This window comes from Mastigoproctus giganteus, chromosome 13 (genome assembly GCF_048544385.1).
Source record: "Mastigoproctus giganteus isolate SK-2022 chromosome 13, ASM4854438v1, whole genome shotgun sequence".
In the NCBI taxonomy this organism is placed as follows: domain Eukaryota; kingdom Metazoa; phylum Arthropoda; class Arachnida; order Uropygi; family Thelyphonidae; genus Mastigoproctus; species Mastigoproctus giganteus.
The window spans coordinates 57,616,766-57,633,700 of NC_143587.1; the positions used below are offsets into that span (position 1 = coordinate 57,616,766).

The following is a 16,935-nucleotide window of genomic DNA, read 5'->3' on the forward strand; positions in this document are numbered from 1 at the left end:
CTGGTGTTGTGCTGTACCGTGCCGGGTACCTGCAGTTTACATCTGCCCTGACAATAATTCTCCCAGGAGGGAGAATTATTGTTAGGTATGTCTTAGTACACTTTGAAGCTATCTTATAGTCCCGATAATATCTTCGCCTGGATGGCAGTATAGGACGACAATGTAAAAGTTTCCAAGCGCTGTAATAATGTGGGAACATATGGCCTAGGCTGTGCAAAGTTGAGTTATCTTTGTGGCTGTGATGTCAGGGTTTCTTACAACTGTTGCTGCCTGGGGGGGGGATTCCTTTTCCACCTGGAAGACTGTAGGTCAAGGGATGGCCTCTGACCTGGTTCTTATGAGCATACGGCTCTTGCAGGATAATTACATCCATGTTTTCCTCGTCTGCCTGAATCCTGATTTGGCCGACCACAGCCCGGGCCTATTGTGTGTTAATTTGCATTATTTTTACCTGTTTGATGTTAAATTTTTTAAGGTGTCTCCCCATAATCGATTCGTTGTTGGTGCTGACCATTGGCTTTTATATATGTTGAACATTTTCTGTCTCTGATGAAATTTGCTGAGTCCATTTTGAAACTTTTACAGTTTACACAAACAGGATCTTTGGTTTTGTTAGGACAGCTGTTAAATTCGTGGCCATTTTTCATCACAATGGCTGCATGTTTGCATTGTCTGGATAGAAGTGTGTGAGGTATGGCCGAACCTGCAACACTTGTAGCATTTAGGCACAGCCACGTGTTTTGCGAAAGTGGTGGCTGCCCCAATTTATGTATACTCTTGCTTGATTGTTTAGTACCTTCCAGGTGATTGGGTTGAGTTGAACAATCCAGTTTTGGCCTCCTCCTCCTTTGACTTTTTTTGAGTATTTAGGTGTGATTAAGGGCTCTAAGTCCAGGAAGTACTCCTGCCTTTTCCTACAGTCAAGTTCCTCAGTGAGATGCTGTGGGGTCAGATTGTCACTGAGGTCAAAAATGATGATAGACGGGTCCAGCTTTTTTTGGCGCCTCTATGTTTAAACCCATCGTCATTATTTTTGCATTGGTCCTAATTTTGTGAGCATCTTTTTTAGTTTCCATTTTGATCACTATGCTTGTATTTCTAGTTTTTCTTATTGCTTTTATTTTCGTAGTTTTTCTTATTGCTTTTATTTTCATAGTTTTGATATCATCTTTCAAATCTGTCATTATTTTGGTCTTGATTTGTTCACTTGTATGTGATTCTTTGGAGTTAATGGGTCTTATTGACCACCAGATTCGGCTGTTTTATGAAAGTTATCTTTCTTATATGCTGGGGGGGGGGTTCTGTCGACTGGTCTGTGGTGGTTGCCCTTGGATGGAGGCACCCAGTTTGGAGGTTGGAGGGTTCTTAAGTACAGTGCCAGCATAGGAGGGCACTGTAGATGATTCAGGTTCTGTGGTTAGGCCCAGTTCCTGATCGCATGCAGACTGGGGAAGCTTAGCGCTGATGTCTAAGGCCTTTTCCAGTATTGTAGATCTCGTCTTGATTTCTTTGTTAACAGCTTTTAGCTTCTCATTCTTGATTAGAAGAGCTGTTGTGATTGTTTCTAGGCTTGTCCAAAATTCCTGGACATAGTTTCCAGTGACTTTGGTGAATCTTTTGGAGTCTTGGTTGAGGAGTGCCACCAAGTTCCTGTGCAAGACAGAGGATCTGATGGAGGGAGATGGTGTTTCCCTTGTTAAAGGGGGCGGCCAAAACAGGTGGGGCAGAAATGGCGAGCATACTGGATGGTGAGATCCCAGATGAGAGACCACTTGGTCCAGAGCAGATGGTAGCTGTGTTGCCAAGGATACATATAAATGGTCGGTTTTGGTGTAAGCTTCAACATAAGAAGTACAATAGTGGCTTATGGGGGGAGCCCTGGGGTCTGCCACAACAACACATGAATATCCCTGTGTTGCCAAGGGGCCTGCTGGGGCAGGTTGAGGGTTGTAATTGTGGTGTGCAGTTGCTAACCAGCAGCAGTATATCTAAAATAAGGTAATGGTGTTCCTCACAGTCAGCCGTGGTATCCTTAATTGTGTGTTGAGAATACTATGCCATAATTTAGTCGTGAAATATCAGATAACTGTTACTCGAAGTATTCAGCTCCAAAGTAGTAAAATTATTTTGGTCATTATTATTACAGTATTTGTGGTTTGATTAAATTTATTCTAATGAAATATAATGTTTAGTTCTAATGAAATATTATTTTTTATTTTGTAAAATATACAGTTGAAGCTCTTTTTATAATGATCCCCCAGGGAAATTAAGAAAACGGTCATTATATCGGAAGGACATTATATCGATCATTCATGCAATCAGCAACAAAACAAGTAAAAGCTTGAACATTTAATGTAATTCTACTAATATTATACAGTATAATCTTATTTATAACATGTACTACAGTATTAAACAAGAAAATTATGATTGTAAATTTTGCATTGTTTGTAGAGTGCAGTAAGGTTACAATTAAATTGTAAATTTTACTACATAGGCTACATACCTATCAAGACCCAAGAAGGAAATTGTTTCATACTTTAAAATAATCTGGCACACACTGTTTCAATAGTAGAGCATGTTTTAAAATAAATATTATGAAGGTGTGCGATAGTAGTTAGGCTGCGCTTCAGAAAATCAATGTACAAGTTCTAATCTATAATGATGTTGTTGTTTGGTTTTTAGGAGCATTAGCAACTAAGGCCATATTGCTCCGGGAATATGCGGTGGTCATTCCCTGACCTTTCCACATCCTCCGTATTTGGTAGTGACGGGCTCGAATGGCAGTCTAATCAAGAAGCGTGCTAAGCACTGCTGCTCCTTCCCACCTGGCTACGGAGGTGCCTTAATCTGTAATGAGCATCTTTCACTGAAACTTCTTGTTCAACCACAGTAGGTTCCTCATCTTCATCAGTACAAATTTCAGAAGATTCCATTATGTCTGCAATGAGTTCCTCTTCATTTGTGCATATCCTGAAACATTCAATGTCCCCATCCACTTTTGCATAATCTTTGAAGCTTAAGTTTACTTATAAGGTTAGATGATGACACACATGCTCAAATATATCTTCCCTATTATCAGACTATTCTTCGCAATTAATAGAGGAAGAAGCATGCGAAACTTCACACATTGCATCATTCAAGGCGGTTAATCCAGCACGTTTAAAGCAGTTGGCAATCACTTTTTCATCAACTTCATCCCATGCTGAAACACATAAATACATTGCCTGCAGGATGTTGATTTCACACTGAATTTTGCTTTCAAGGCATAATACAATTTTCTTAATAGCATTTGTCGGTAGTTTTTCTTAAAACACTGAATTACACCTTGATCAAGTGGCTGAAGAACTGATGTCATATTTGGAGGTAAGTACTTGCAGCGATTACATGTAGGTTGTTTAACTTGACAATGAGGGGTGCAGTTATCTACAAACAGCAAAATTTTCTATTTTTCTCACCCACCCATCCGGCAATCTGTTTCTGATCTATTCTTCATAGATTTGTGATGTCCTCCATGCCTTTTGGTTTGCTCAATACATAGTCGGTAATGTCTTCTGACCTTTAAAGCATTGAAGCTTCTGGGATTTTCCAATGATTAAAAGAGGAAGCTTCTCTGTTCCAGACTTGCTTTCTGCTAGGATAACGGCAATCTATTGTTTGGCCTTTTTACTGCCACTGCATTTTTGGCCTTTCAATGTAAGTGTTTTATCTGGTAGCAATTTAAAAAAAAGAGTTCAGTTTCATCAGCATTGAAGATGTCAACAAAATATTTTTTAAATGTTTTTCCTTCCATTTTTTTTTGTAGCATCAATGTCTATGGCTGCACTTTCACCACACCCGTTTTTGAAAGGTCATGATAAGTCTTAAATTACATTTGAACTTTTAAATTCTTCAATATCCATTCGATGCACAAACGATTCAGCCTTATCTTTTAAAAGATTACCATCTACAGGAATGTTTTTTGCACACATCATCATTAGCCATTCCAAAAGTACCTTTTCAAATCCGGATACTTTGCCTTTCATGCTTGAATCCTACCCGGTACAGCAGATGTCTCTAAACTTTCAATCTTTTTCCAATCCTTCAGAATAGTGAGTATTCTTGGGAATGTCGAACTGTTTGGTGATGTCACAGTCTTAGAATGCACACCGTTATCTACAGCTTGCAAAATCCTAATTTTATCTGTGATTGACAAAACTATCAGCTTTCTTGGAGCATACCAATAAACATACACTCTAACTATTGAAATTAACTTGTAGTCTATGTTCATTTCATTACCGCATTGTGAGGAAAGAGCATGGGAGATCTTAACAAATGATTTCTCATGGTCAGACTGCAAGCTCGTTAGTTACTTCAATATATTTGAAGCATTCTATCATTTTTAAACACAAATAGTGTGATAAAAATTCAGATTAAGCGGTAGAAATTTATGGTCATTATATAGAGAAATTTTTATTTTCAATGTTGTTATACTGAACTTAAAATAGCATTACGTTAATGGGAAATTGGCCAGGACGAACCACATAGCATGCTATAACACGTTGGGACATTAAAAAGGGGTCCCTATAAAGAACTTCAACTGTATTTTTTTTTTAATCAGAGAAGTCAAGTTTCTTAAGTTACAATATTTTATGTTTCTTATTATTAAAATGTATACGTTTTTTTTTAAACATAGATCCAAGTGGCCATAAAATGTTTGAGTAAAGAAAGAATGCAAAACGATCACATGGAATTTCTTAAAGAAGCAGCTATACAGCATACCATTGACCATGAGCACATTGTTCGTCTTTATGGAGTAGTTCTTGATACTAATGCTCTGATGCTGGTATGAACTGTCTCATAAATTATTTGTTACATTGCTTACTTTCTTAATTTAAATTATTTTAAATGAATTCATGTGCAAACAGGACACTTGGGACTCTGAAATAACATATACAGGAATACCTCGCATAGCACGGTTAATTCGTGCCAAAAAAATACCGTGCTATGCGAAACCACGCTAATCGAGGTATTATTAGTATATATTTTAATGTAATGCATTCCGACAATTTGATTATATGGGTCGAGTTGCAAATATATATAGGTGTTTGTTTACTATAAATTCATGCACACGAAATTCTTACAAAAAAAATACTAAAATGATAAAAATGAAAAATACTAGTAAATACAGTACAAATGATTTTTATTGCAGTATGTACATACCAAAAGAATATAAGTGAAGTATGTACTGTATTTTTATTTTGAAAAATAATTGATCAGCTTAGTTTGCACAGTTTTTTTCCTTCTTTTTATCTGCATACATCTCTTTATAATATCGAATGACATTTTGCAATGCCTGCCTTACTTTCATACCTCGTTCGATGTTTGGATCTAGAAGAACACTCGGTGGCATTACATTTCTTCTTTCCACTCATATTTGCGTATAAAGGTGTAACGCTTTTAAAAAAATAATCTTTAATAAAAATACACAGCGAAAAATATTTGTACAGCTTACGTACAATCAACGACCTCACCACTCGAAATCTAGTGTTTACTAATCTACCAAAGCTAGCAGAGTCGGTATATAATGGAAGTTGTGACAACAGTCAGCGTGGTCTTGAATCCATAAAGCATTGGCCTATGTGCTGGCATTATAATACATACATACATATCAAATGTATTGGAGCGTAACGCAGTTAATTATTTTTTTTAATTTGTGAACCACGCTGTTTGAAACCGCGCTATGCGAGGTATTCCTGTACACTTGGAGGGATTGAATTAAAAATGGTAGAAGAAGAAAGGAATTTGAGAGCCACAATAAAAGCAGACATGAAATTCTCTATGGGTGGTGCAGACAAGAAGCAGGGAGGGGCCCTAGCATTCTGTCAATGATTTACAGTCCTACTCTCATGAGAAGAACCTCAATGTGATTAGCACTGGTCTGGCAACAGACTGGTTCATTACACTAGCCGGTAGTTAAATCCTGAAGATGAGCTATCTTACCAAGCATGTCTGTCCTAAACTTATTTCATCATATGCTGGCTTTTGCTGGGCATTGTGTCATAATTTCTTTCTTGCTTTAGTAAGCATTGATTCTTTTGTAGAATTTTTTTTGTTAATATCTATTTTATTCATTTTCAAAATTGAAATAAGCAAAATGTTTAGTTACAAAAATTAAATTAATTTAGGAAATCAAAAATTAAAAAAATTATATATACAGCAGGCCCCCGTTATAACGCAGTTCGCTTTACGCTGATTCGCTATAACGCTGTTCTTATATTATAACCCGTATCTGACTATAACGCTGTCACAGATCGCTATAACGCTCTTTTACAGATTGAATTTTTGGCATATTTAAACGAAATCGTTTCATTTGTTGGAGTCGATAGCTTGAAAATGAATAGCAAAACAGCATTAAAACGTTTTCCACGCCGACATGAGAAATTTTCCCCCGCTCAGTGAAATTTTCTCGCGTGCTAATTTAATTGCAGTACAGTGACTTGTTACGTAGTTCCGAGATCAACATTTTAAAAAATGATCAAATATATTGCTTGTAATATTTGCGTTGTATGCATTTATCCGAAGTCTACTTCGGATAAATGCATCACTCAGTATCGTATTAGACATCGTGCGAAACAGACAGTTTACTTGAACATTGTATAGTAATCAATGCAACCAACGCAGTTACATTTTCGAAGAGTTAATAATGGCTGATAAGAATGAAAAAGCAACGTCTGGGCAAAGTATGAAGACTATAAATGTGAGAAAAAGACTGAATTTGAAAATTAAATTAGATGTTTTGAAGCGAATCGATTCCGGTCAAAGACAAGCAGATGTGTGCCATAATTTAGGACTTGCAAGTTTAACTGTAAGAACAATTATAAAAAAAATAAAGAATTAATTTTAGCAGTGGGAAAGATAGATGTTTCACTACAAGCAACTATGGCTAGGCCAGCTATTAGGATTGAAATGGAAAGACTTTAACTAATTTTATTGAAGATAATATCCAATGCAGAATTCAGTTAAGTTAAATATTATAAAAAAGAGAGAGAGAGAGAGAGAGAGAGAGATTAGCCAATATGATGATCTGAAGAAAACTCACCTAAAAAAAATGTGGAACCATTTAAAACTAGTAAGAGCTGGTTGAATAGATTTAAAATCCAGGGAGAAGTCGCAAGTGCAGATCAAGGAGCTGAAACTTTCAAAAAAGAACTTAAAATTATTGAAGAGGGGTATTATGTGTTATACTTCTCAACAAGTTTTTAACATAGATGAAGAAGGACTTTTGTGGAAACAAATGCCTAAAAGAAGTTTCATATTGAAAGAAGTAAAAAACATGCCAGGTTTCAAAGCGACGAAGGATCATTTGACTTTATTGTTGGGTGGTAAAGCTGCGGGGGATTTAAAATTAATACCCCTTTTAGTTTATTTGGAAGAGGGCCAAAGTTTGACCCAAAATTGACACATTTTTCATGATTAAATTCATCAATTAAATTAAATCAATTTAGATCAATTAAATTCATGATTTTAATTGGAATTTTAAGTTTAATTTTGATACATAAGTAGTTAGCACATAATTATATACATATGTAATGCAGAATATTTTATATGTACAAATATTTGAATATTAAATATTTTGACAGACATTTGTGCATCTTTTCACTACTGTTTATTATTGATTAGGAAATATCCTATGGCACTGACCACAACTCACAAATACATATGTTACCTTATGGGAATGCGGTGCTTGCTTAGTGCGGATTCACTTAGCACTCTGTTTTTCCGAAACAAATTATCAGCGTTAAGCGGGATAATTATCAGCGAAAGCAAGCCAAATGAAAACAGATCTTCTTCACTCAGATTAAAGAGCTTTCTCAGAGTTGGAATATCAATTTAAGAAATATTTTTTGGGACACAACTGCACCTGTTTCACCTTGGACATATGTTTCTTCCTCCCATGATACACATTTTCTGGAGTGGGGAAAGAATACTGTACCTTCCTTTAATATCAGGCAGTTGCACTTAGCTCACACTACTCTGAACTCCCATGCCTGTAAAGTCTATACTGACAGATCCAAAAGAGCCAGTATGGTTGGTGCTGCTGCAGTTTTCCCTTCTCTAACAGTTACTGCCTCACTGCCATTAGCCTGCAGCATCTTCACAGCCAAATTATATGCCATAAAATTAGCACTTAGTAAAATTATTGAACTTTTCATCTCACCTGCCATAATTTATACTGACTCACTCAGTGCTGTTTCTGCCATAAGGAAGAATTTCTCATCTCATCCTATCTTGAAACACATTCATTCTCAGCTATTTTCCTGCAGCGTGTTCAATCAGTTTTTGCTGGATCCCTGGCCATTCTGGAATTCCAGGAAATTAAAGTGCGGACCTCGCAGCCAAACATCCTCAACCAGCTGTTCCAGAACATCCTTAGGTTCTTTACACTGATTATAAGCCTGTTATTTGCAAAGCTAGTTATGACAACTGGTCACAGATCTGGAAAAGTAACACCAACAATAAACTTTACCAGATAAAGCAAGAACCAAAGCTGTGGCTCTCAGGCTTTTGATGAAATAGATGAAAGGAAGTGGTACTGGCAAGACTCAGAATTGGATGCACTCATTCTACCCATCTGTTCCTGCTACTGAGAGAAGATCCACCCCAGTGTTCATCCTGTGACAGTCAACTTACTGTTAGGCATTTTCTCTTTGATTGTCCTTTATATTCAACCATGTGGTCAAGCACTTTTCATTCGGTCTCTAGGCTGAACCTCACATGATTTAACTCATATCCTGGGAAATGAAGCAAACATAGAAGAACTTGTGATCTATTTAAAATGTATTGGCCTATACAGGAGTATTTAATTTAACATCTACAGTGGTATATTTCAACTAAATAAACTATGAGCAGACACACTTTGGCCTCAGTAGCCCTTGTGTTGTTAAGCCAAATAACAACAACACAAATTACAAAACAAATTTCATATAATTTATAAAAAAATTTGGGTTTTTGTAATAGAAATCTTTAATTAAAAGCATGTTTGTTATGTATTATGCCCATTTCAATAGGCTAGCGAAAACATACGAGAAAGTGTACTGTCCATTTCAAAGCATTTATAGCAGTATAGTCTGTGGAATTGGATATTTCAACTTTCAGAATCCCAATGGTTTGTGAATTGTTTCTGTAAACTCTGTCTTCTGGGTGTTCCATAAAAAGTAATCTCAGAAACTGAGGCCAGGAGAGTAATGCAATAAAGATCACCTACATACAGAGTAATGAATGTATCAGATGGAAATTTGTCATCCATGGATGAGTGACTATTTTTAATGTTCTTTACAGAATTGATGTGCAAACATTTCCAGTCTTTCTGGTAAAACATTTTAGTCAAATCACAATCCATTCCTTGCAAAAGAAGAACTGAGTTTTTTTATCAGAAGCATTGGCATTATTAAGGTCTTAAGAAAAGGTCTTAATAATAAACATTCTTTGCTCTGTTGTATATACTAATTTTACAACTAAAGTAACCAACATAAACTGAATATTTATTTGAATATTTCCAACATAAGAAAGGTTATCTCTTAGTAATACAGTGGATTCCAGTTATTTGGGCCACCAGTTAATCAGGGCAGCTGTTTATTTGGGACAAATCTTAAAGAACAGAACCCAATTGACTAAATAGCCAGGATTTACTTCGCTTAATTGGGAGAACATGCCGTTTAATCGGGGCAGAAGACCCCGCAGCACTCGAGATTACCCTATGATTGTCTCTGACCATACCACGTGATTCGGTCAAATTTTTGGAGGTCACAACCATAAAACAATTAGCAGTCCCCTGTTTATTGGGCTTTTCTGTTAGTGCTTCAATCATATAAAAAAATTTATTTTCCGAATCTGCTCTTCATTCCTATTTTTTAAACTTCGTAACTTGTTACTTTGTTCTCACTTGCACGTATCGTGTTACTTGCGATTTGTGTGTGCCATGTTCTGTGTGTGTGTGTGTGTGTGTGTGTGTGTGTGTGTGTGTGTGTGTGTGTGTGTGTGTGTGTGTGTGTGTGTGTGCTTATCTTTTTTATTGTTTTAAATTTTAACCCCCACCCACAAATGTCAGTGAACAGAAATGTCAACTAGTTAGTATGTACATATTACAGTACGTATTAATTAAGCTATGCACGTAAGCATAAATTTATTTTTATTTTGCTAATCTGTGGAAAATATTCTTCTGATTTTCACGTATCATTTAATTTTTTAATGATACGTGAAAATCTGGGGATAACATTCCTCCTATTTTCGCCAATTAGAATCGCTGTTTAATAGAATTAAACTTTAATTCACAAACGTCATCACAATGACCAGTGCTTACTGCATATCGTACAGTGATTGGTACTTTAGTATGGCGAGTCCCTCATAACGTGATTGGATCGTACAGAAAATCAATCATAAAGCTGTATTTTTAACTATTTACGTAAAACTTTGCAAGGCGCCTCTGTAGCCAGGTGGGCAGGAACAGCAGTGTGTAGCACCCGCTTCTTGATTAGACCGGGGTTCAACCCCATGACCACCAAATATATATGGATGCAGAAAGGTCAGGGAATGACCACCGCATATTCCTGGAGCAATATGGCCTTAGTTGCTAATTCTCCTAAAAACTAAATAACAAACACAAAACTTCGCTTAATTGGGCCAAAATGCACTAGTCCTGATGTGTTCCAAATAACCGAAATCGACTGTATAATTTTTCATAAAACAGTCAATTCTTTTTTGATGATCTCTGTATATCATTGAGAAACATGTTAAGCGACATATCATTGTAGTAGTTGATATTTATTTATATTTTAAAAATAATCTTATTAGGGGCCAAATACTTGTACTCCTTTTGTTACTACTGTGGCTTTAAAATTAATTTAAAATTAATTTTAATTAAATTTTAAATTAATTAATTTTAAAATTTATTTTTTTAAAATTAATTTTAAAATTTTAATTAATTTTAAAATTAATTTTACATGCTGAGTTTGAATTTCTTTTAATAAAGGAAAAACTTCTGTGAGGTTTTTTATCCATTGCTGAGTTACTCTCTGAAGGTATAGGCTGTAAAATTTTATCATTTGGAAGCTCCTGTTTGTCACCTGACAAAACAGACAACCTGACCTGTTTACTCTGGTAAAATTTACAAATGCAATAGTACACATATTCATCATGACATGATCTGTATTTATGCTAATCTGAAAGCATTATTTCTTTTAGTTATTTAAATTTTTTTAAAGTTCAATAATTTGCAAAATTTGTAGATATTACAATGAGGTTTTTTTTTTTTTTTTTTTGTTGAAGAAAATCAATGGTAAACCATTTGTGTTCTTTTTTCTAGGTGACCGAACTTGCTCCATTACGTTCCTTGCTTGAATGCCTTAAGGAACCTGCATTACGTCCAAGTTTCCCTGTTATCTCACTTTGTGAGTTTGCATTACAAATCTGTGATGGAATGCAGTATTTGGAGGCAAAAAGACTTATTCATCGGGATTTAGCAGCACGCAACATTCTGGTATTTGCAAAAAACAAGGTATGATTGAATTGGGGGATCTTTTGAAGAAACTAAGTTTAAATTTGGCCTATTGGCAAGTATAACCACATAGGAATATGTTTTTGCAAAACCACTGAAAAAACATGGCCCTTTCTTATTTACCTAGAATTTGACTACAATATAAAAGCAGACAGAAGGTAAAAGTAATTTTCTTTCCATTGAGCTTACTTTGCCACAGAATATATATTTTTTAAGTGTTTAATAACATTATACAGTACCGATTTTCAAAAACTTGAAATAATTCTTTTGTTTTGCAAAATCCCAAAGTCTAAACACACCTTTAATTTTCTTTTCTTCTGTGTCGTGAATTTTCTGAATATTTTTTGATATTTATTATCTCTTAAAAATTATAATTTTTTTTTAAGTTCAAAATTAGTAAAGATAAATTTTTGAATATACAGTACAGTAGAAGTTTTGAATGTTTCCATGTGTAGAGAAATTTAGTTAAGGAAATTTAATTTTTGATTTTAGGTAAAATAAATAAATAAATAAAATAAATTTGTTTATAGTCTGTATGGTTGGGCTAGCGAAGTTTACAACTTTATTTTAACTGTTTTCTTGCAGTATTTTCTGTGAAAGACATATGAGAGACTAAGCAATATTGCTAAATAGATAAACGAAGTATACTAACTTGTGTAAATTTCAGATAATTAATGAAGTTTATTGAACCTAAAATGAAAATAAACTGCATCTAAGCAAAGACAAACTTAATAAATCAACCTTGAATAGAAATAGTCAAAAATTAAAAAACACTTTAGGTACTGTTTTTCAACACAAAGGAAGTTGATAATAATTGGCTTATTAATGCATACTAATGTCCACAGTGGTCTTGTTATAAACAAAAAAATGGTACCTAAAGTTGTTCTAGAACATTGACTATTTGTATTTAGGCTTGATTGATTTAGTTTATTGCCTAGGTGCAGTTTATTTTCACTTTAAGGTTCAATAAACTAAATTAACCAAAAATTACATGAGGTAATAAATTTCATTTATCTCTTTAGTGATATTGTTTTATTGGAATCAAAATACTAGCACAACAGTTAAAAACAGTCAGTGTATTTTTTTTGTGGCAATGTTTAGCAGTAGCTAAACCTTCATATCATATTGCAAAGCAGCAGAAACTGAACAAACTGAAAATAAGTAAGTTTGTAAGTGAGAAATTGTTAATCAATTCAACTGCTCTCTTTGATAGAGTTGAGGAGTTTAAAAGAAGTTTTGGGGATACTATGACAGATGTGGACATAGCAATCCATGATAGAGAGAGGATTGATTTGTACAGAGTCAGTAGCTATTTAGAAGAAAAGTAATGGTGAGAGCAATAGAGAAAACCTGTGTTTTTCGATGCAGAAGTAATATTTGTGATAATGGTGTTAGTGATATTATTTTGAGATATTAGTGTTTGAAATAAGCTATTCTAGTATTGGAAAAAATGATGCAGGGAAGTAAACATGCAGCAGTAGCCAAAAAAAAAAAAAAAAAAAGTAATGAATAAAATAATCTCGATCGGGTTAACCAGCGGATATTTGTTTTTCAAACGCTGTAGATTACAAAACTTAAGTCTCTCTTGATAAGAATACCCCTTTGTGCCCTTATCTGGTCTTCTTGCTCTTCTCTCCACCCTTTATTGTAAGTCCATATCATTCCTAAAGTGAGGGGTCCAAGGCTGTGTACAATATTAAAGATGCAAAGCAAAAGGCTCAAGCTAATGGAAGTGCTGTGGCTCAGAGCAGAACTGAGGGGGGCAGTTGTCCTCTGACTCACAGCCTTATAAAATGCACTGTTTGCTTGATGTTTGCAGAGCAATTGGGTACGGGACATGATACTGCCATGGGGGATGTCTTTATGTGTGCACGATGCAAGGAGTGTATCGATATCAGGCAACAACTCGGCGTTCTTGTGGGCCTATATGAGAGCTTGAAGGACAGGGTGGATGCCCTCGAAGAAACTAAATTGAGGGGCCCATCAAGCTCTCAGCTGCCCACATCAACGCCAGAGCTTGCACTTGGGCATCGCGTGACACAGAGGCAACCTCCAAGGCAGAATGCGCTGGTCCCGAAGGAACTAGTAGTTGTTGGTGACTCTATTGTCAGGGAAACGGGGAACATGCTTTGTAAAAAAGATAGGTGGAACAGGACCAGGGTATGTCTGCCAGGGGCAAAGGTTGATGACGTTGTAGAGCGAATATCATCTTTTAAGGGCACAAAAGGTGATATAGTTGTACACGTTGGCACTAATAATATTAAGAGTAGGAGACCGGCAGAATTACTTAACAAGTACAGGTCACTGCTGAACAAAAGCCGAGAATTAGGGTTGAATTTGAAAGTGTCTGCAATTCTGCCCAGACACGATAGGAGGGAGTATATGATGAGAGCCTTGTCGATCAATTCGGCCCTGGAAAGATTGTGCAAGGCTCAAGGGGTAGAATTTTTTTCAGCCTGGTCTGTACTTGTTAACAGGAGAGATTGCTTCTACAGGGATGGGATACACTTAAATAGAAAGGGTGCAAGAATATTTGCTGATGCTATGGAGGCAGTGTTAAGTGGGTCGGAAAACTGCTAGCTTGGGGGGGGAGACAAAGACCAATAGATTGACAGTAGCCACTGGCAGAGGTGAAAGAGATTCTTGCACTGCTTCTATTAGAATGAGCAGAAGCCTGAAAAACAAGATGCATGGTATTTCAGAGACTGCTGGGAGCCATTGCGGTACAAGTAAACATGGGTTGTGTTAGGGTAGCTAAGAATAGAAACAGGTGCAGGTATACTTGCGTGTACACCAATGCTAGGAGTTTAGTAAATAAATTTGATGAATTTGAGGTATTGCTCAAAACATCAAAGGCAGATATAGTTGGGATATCAGAGATGTGGTGTCACACAGATATAAGGGATGCAGAACTGGAAATTGGGGAATACAACGTCTACAGAAAGGATAGACAGGATAGGAAGGGGGGAGGGGTTATGCTATTAGTTAAGAAACACATAAAAACCAAGGAAGTGAAGCCAGTCGACATCGCTGGACAGTGCAGTGTTGAGTCAGTTTGGTGTGACATAAGCATTGGGAGATCAAAATTGAGAGTAGGAGTGTGCTATAGGCCTAATGACTCTGATGAGTATAATAAGGAAATGTACAGGGAAATAGAGTGGGCCAGTAAATCAGAGAGTCTTATAATGGGAGATTTTAATTTCCCAGATATTGACTGGAATTTGGGGGCTGGTCACTCACACACTAGCAGGGCTTTTGTGGATTTATTGGATGATTGTTTTCTACATCAGCATGTTGGGGAGGCAGCTAGAGGGAGTAATACTCTTGATTTGATTATCGGCAGTGATTCTTCATGCATTAAGAATCTGCAGATAAATGAACCACTAGGTGGCAGTGATCACAGTGTGCTGAAGTGGGATTTACTCAAAGAGGTAACTACCATTAGGGGTAAAGGGAAGGGTTATTGCTTCCGTAAAGGCGACTACGATGGACTGAGACAGTATTTAAATTCTATACAGTGGGACCAACTGATGATGTTACCAACAGCAAATTCAAAATGGGAAGCATTCAAAGAACTTATCTTGGAAGCTACTAGGCTTTACATACCAACTAAGAAATATTGTTCAAGGTTTAGGCCAAAATCAATGTCAGATGAACTAATGAGGCATATGGCAGAGAAGAAAAATGCATGGGATACTTACAAATTAACACATGACACAGAAGCCTATGATAGATACTAGTTGATATGCAACCAAGTTACAAAGGAGGTTAGGCAGGCGAAGGCAGATTACGAGAAATCCTTGGCAAGGGATGCAAAGAAAAACAGCAAAGAGTTCTTTACTTATGTAAACTCTAGAAGGAAGGGGATGAATCAGATTGGTCCACTTGATATTGATGGGTCAACTGTTGATGATCCTGCTCAGGTAGCTAACAAACTAAATGAATATTTTGCATCGACATTCACACATGAGGAGTTATTCAGCAAGGGGAATGCCAGAGGTGTATTCAACTCTAGCAGTAAGCTACAGAATCTTGAAATAACTGGGAGTAAAGTGGAGGAGAAACTGTTGAAGATAAACACAAGAAAGGCACCCGGGGTGGATGGGATCTATCCAGTTATATTAAAGGAGGCAGCAAAGGAAGTAAGCAAACCCTTAGCCATAATTATGAGAGCTTCCTTGGACTCAGGGGAGGTACCCATAGACTGGAAATGTGCAAATGTGACCCCAATTCACAAAGGAGGATCAAAGGCTGACACAAGTAATTATAGACCTGTGAGCTTAACTTCTGTTCCAGGAAAATTAATGGAGGCACTGGTTAAAGAAGCACTGCAGGATCATTTAGACAAGACTTCAGTTATAGCTCAGACACAGCATGGTTTTGTTAAGGGCAAGTCTTGCCTGACCAACTTGATTGGATACTATGATGCAGTCACAAAAGAACTGGATGCAGGGAATAACTTTGATATTATATACTTGGATCTTAGAAAGGCTTTTGATACTGTTGCACATGGAAGACTGCTACACAAATTGGAGCAGTGTGACATTGGAGGCAAATTGCTGCTATGGATAAAGGGGTGATTGAGGGGGAGAAGACAGAGAGTGGTAATCAATGGACACTGCTCATCATGGACTAATGTTATTAGTGGAGTCCCTCAGGGCTCAGTGTTGGGTCCATTATTGTTTTCTGTATTTATAAATGATATTGATGATGGTATATCAAGCTTAATGTCCAAGTTTGCAGACGATACAAAGGTTGGCAGGGTTGTCAAGGACACTACTGACACTATGCTGCTGCAACAGGATCTGGAAAGGTTGAGCAGATGGGCTGAGAGGTGGCAAATGAAGTTTAACATTGACAAATGTAAAGTACTACACATGGGAAACAGCAACCCCAGAGCAACATATGAACTCTGTGGTACTACACTGACAGTGGTAGAGAATGAAAGGGACTTGGGGGTGGTTGTGCAGGCAGATATGAAGTTCTCTGAGCAGTGCAGATGGGCTGCAAGAGTAGCTCATGGAGTATTGTCAATGATATACAGGAATTTTTCCCAGCAGGGATAAGGAGGTGATTATTCCATTGTATAAGGCAATGGTCAGGCCACACCTAGAGTACTGTATACAGGTCTGGAGGCCTCATTTCAAGAAGGATGTAGAGCTGCTGGAATGAGTACAGAGAAGGGCAACAAGATTAGTGAATGGAACAAAGGGGTGCTCTTACGAAGAAAGGCTTAAGTTTTGCAAATTACAGTGTCTGGAGACTAGGCACCAGCGAGGTGATCTGATAGAGGTGTATAAAGCCTTGAATGGTTTAAGCATGCTCAATGCTGATGGGATTCTTCCTCTAGCTCAGAAAAATCACCTGAGAGGGCATAAATTCAAATTGAGGAAAGACAGATG

General features: G+C 36.7%; 1 protein-coding gene across 4 annotated transcripts in view; it reads left to right on the forward strand.

Annotated features, from left to right (window-relative positions):
* Positions 1–16,935, forward strand: part of Ack-like (activated Cdc42 kinase-like) — a 335,669-nt gene that overhangs the window by 215,499 nt on the left and 103,235 nt on the right. For all 4 annotated transcript variants that reach the window (XM_090387918.1, XM_090387921.1, XM_090387920.1 and 1 more), the window contains exons 4-5: positions 4,673–4,822; positions 11,342–11,533. In XM_090387918.1, the coding sequence (XP_090244044.1) occupies positions 4,673–4,822; positions 11,342–11,533 (342 nt within the window). The remainder of the gene's footprint in view (positions 1–4,672; positions 4,823–11,341; positions 11,534–16,935) is intronic.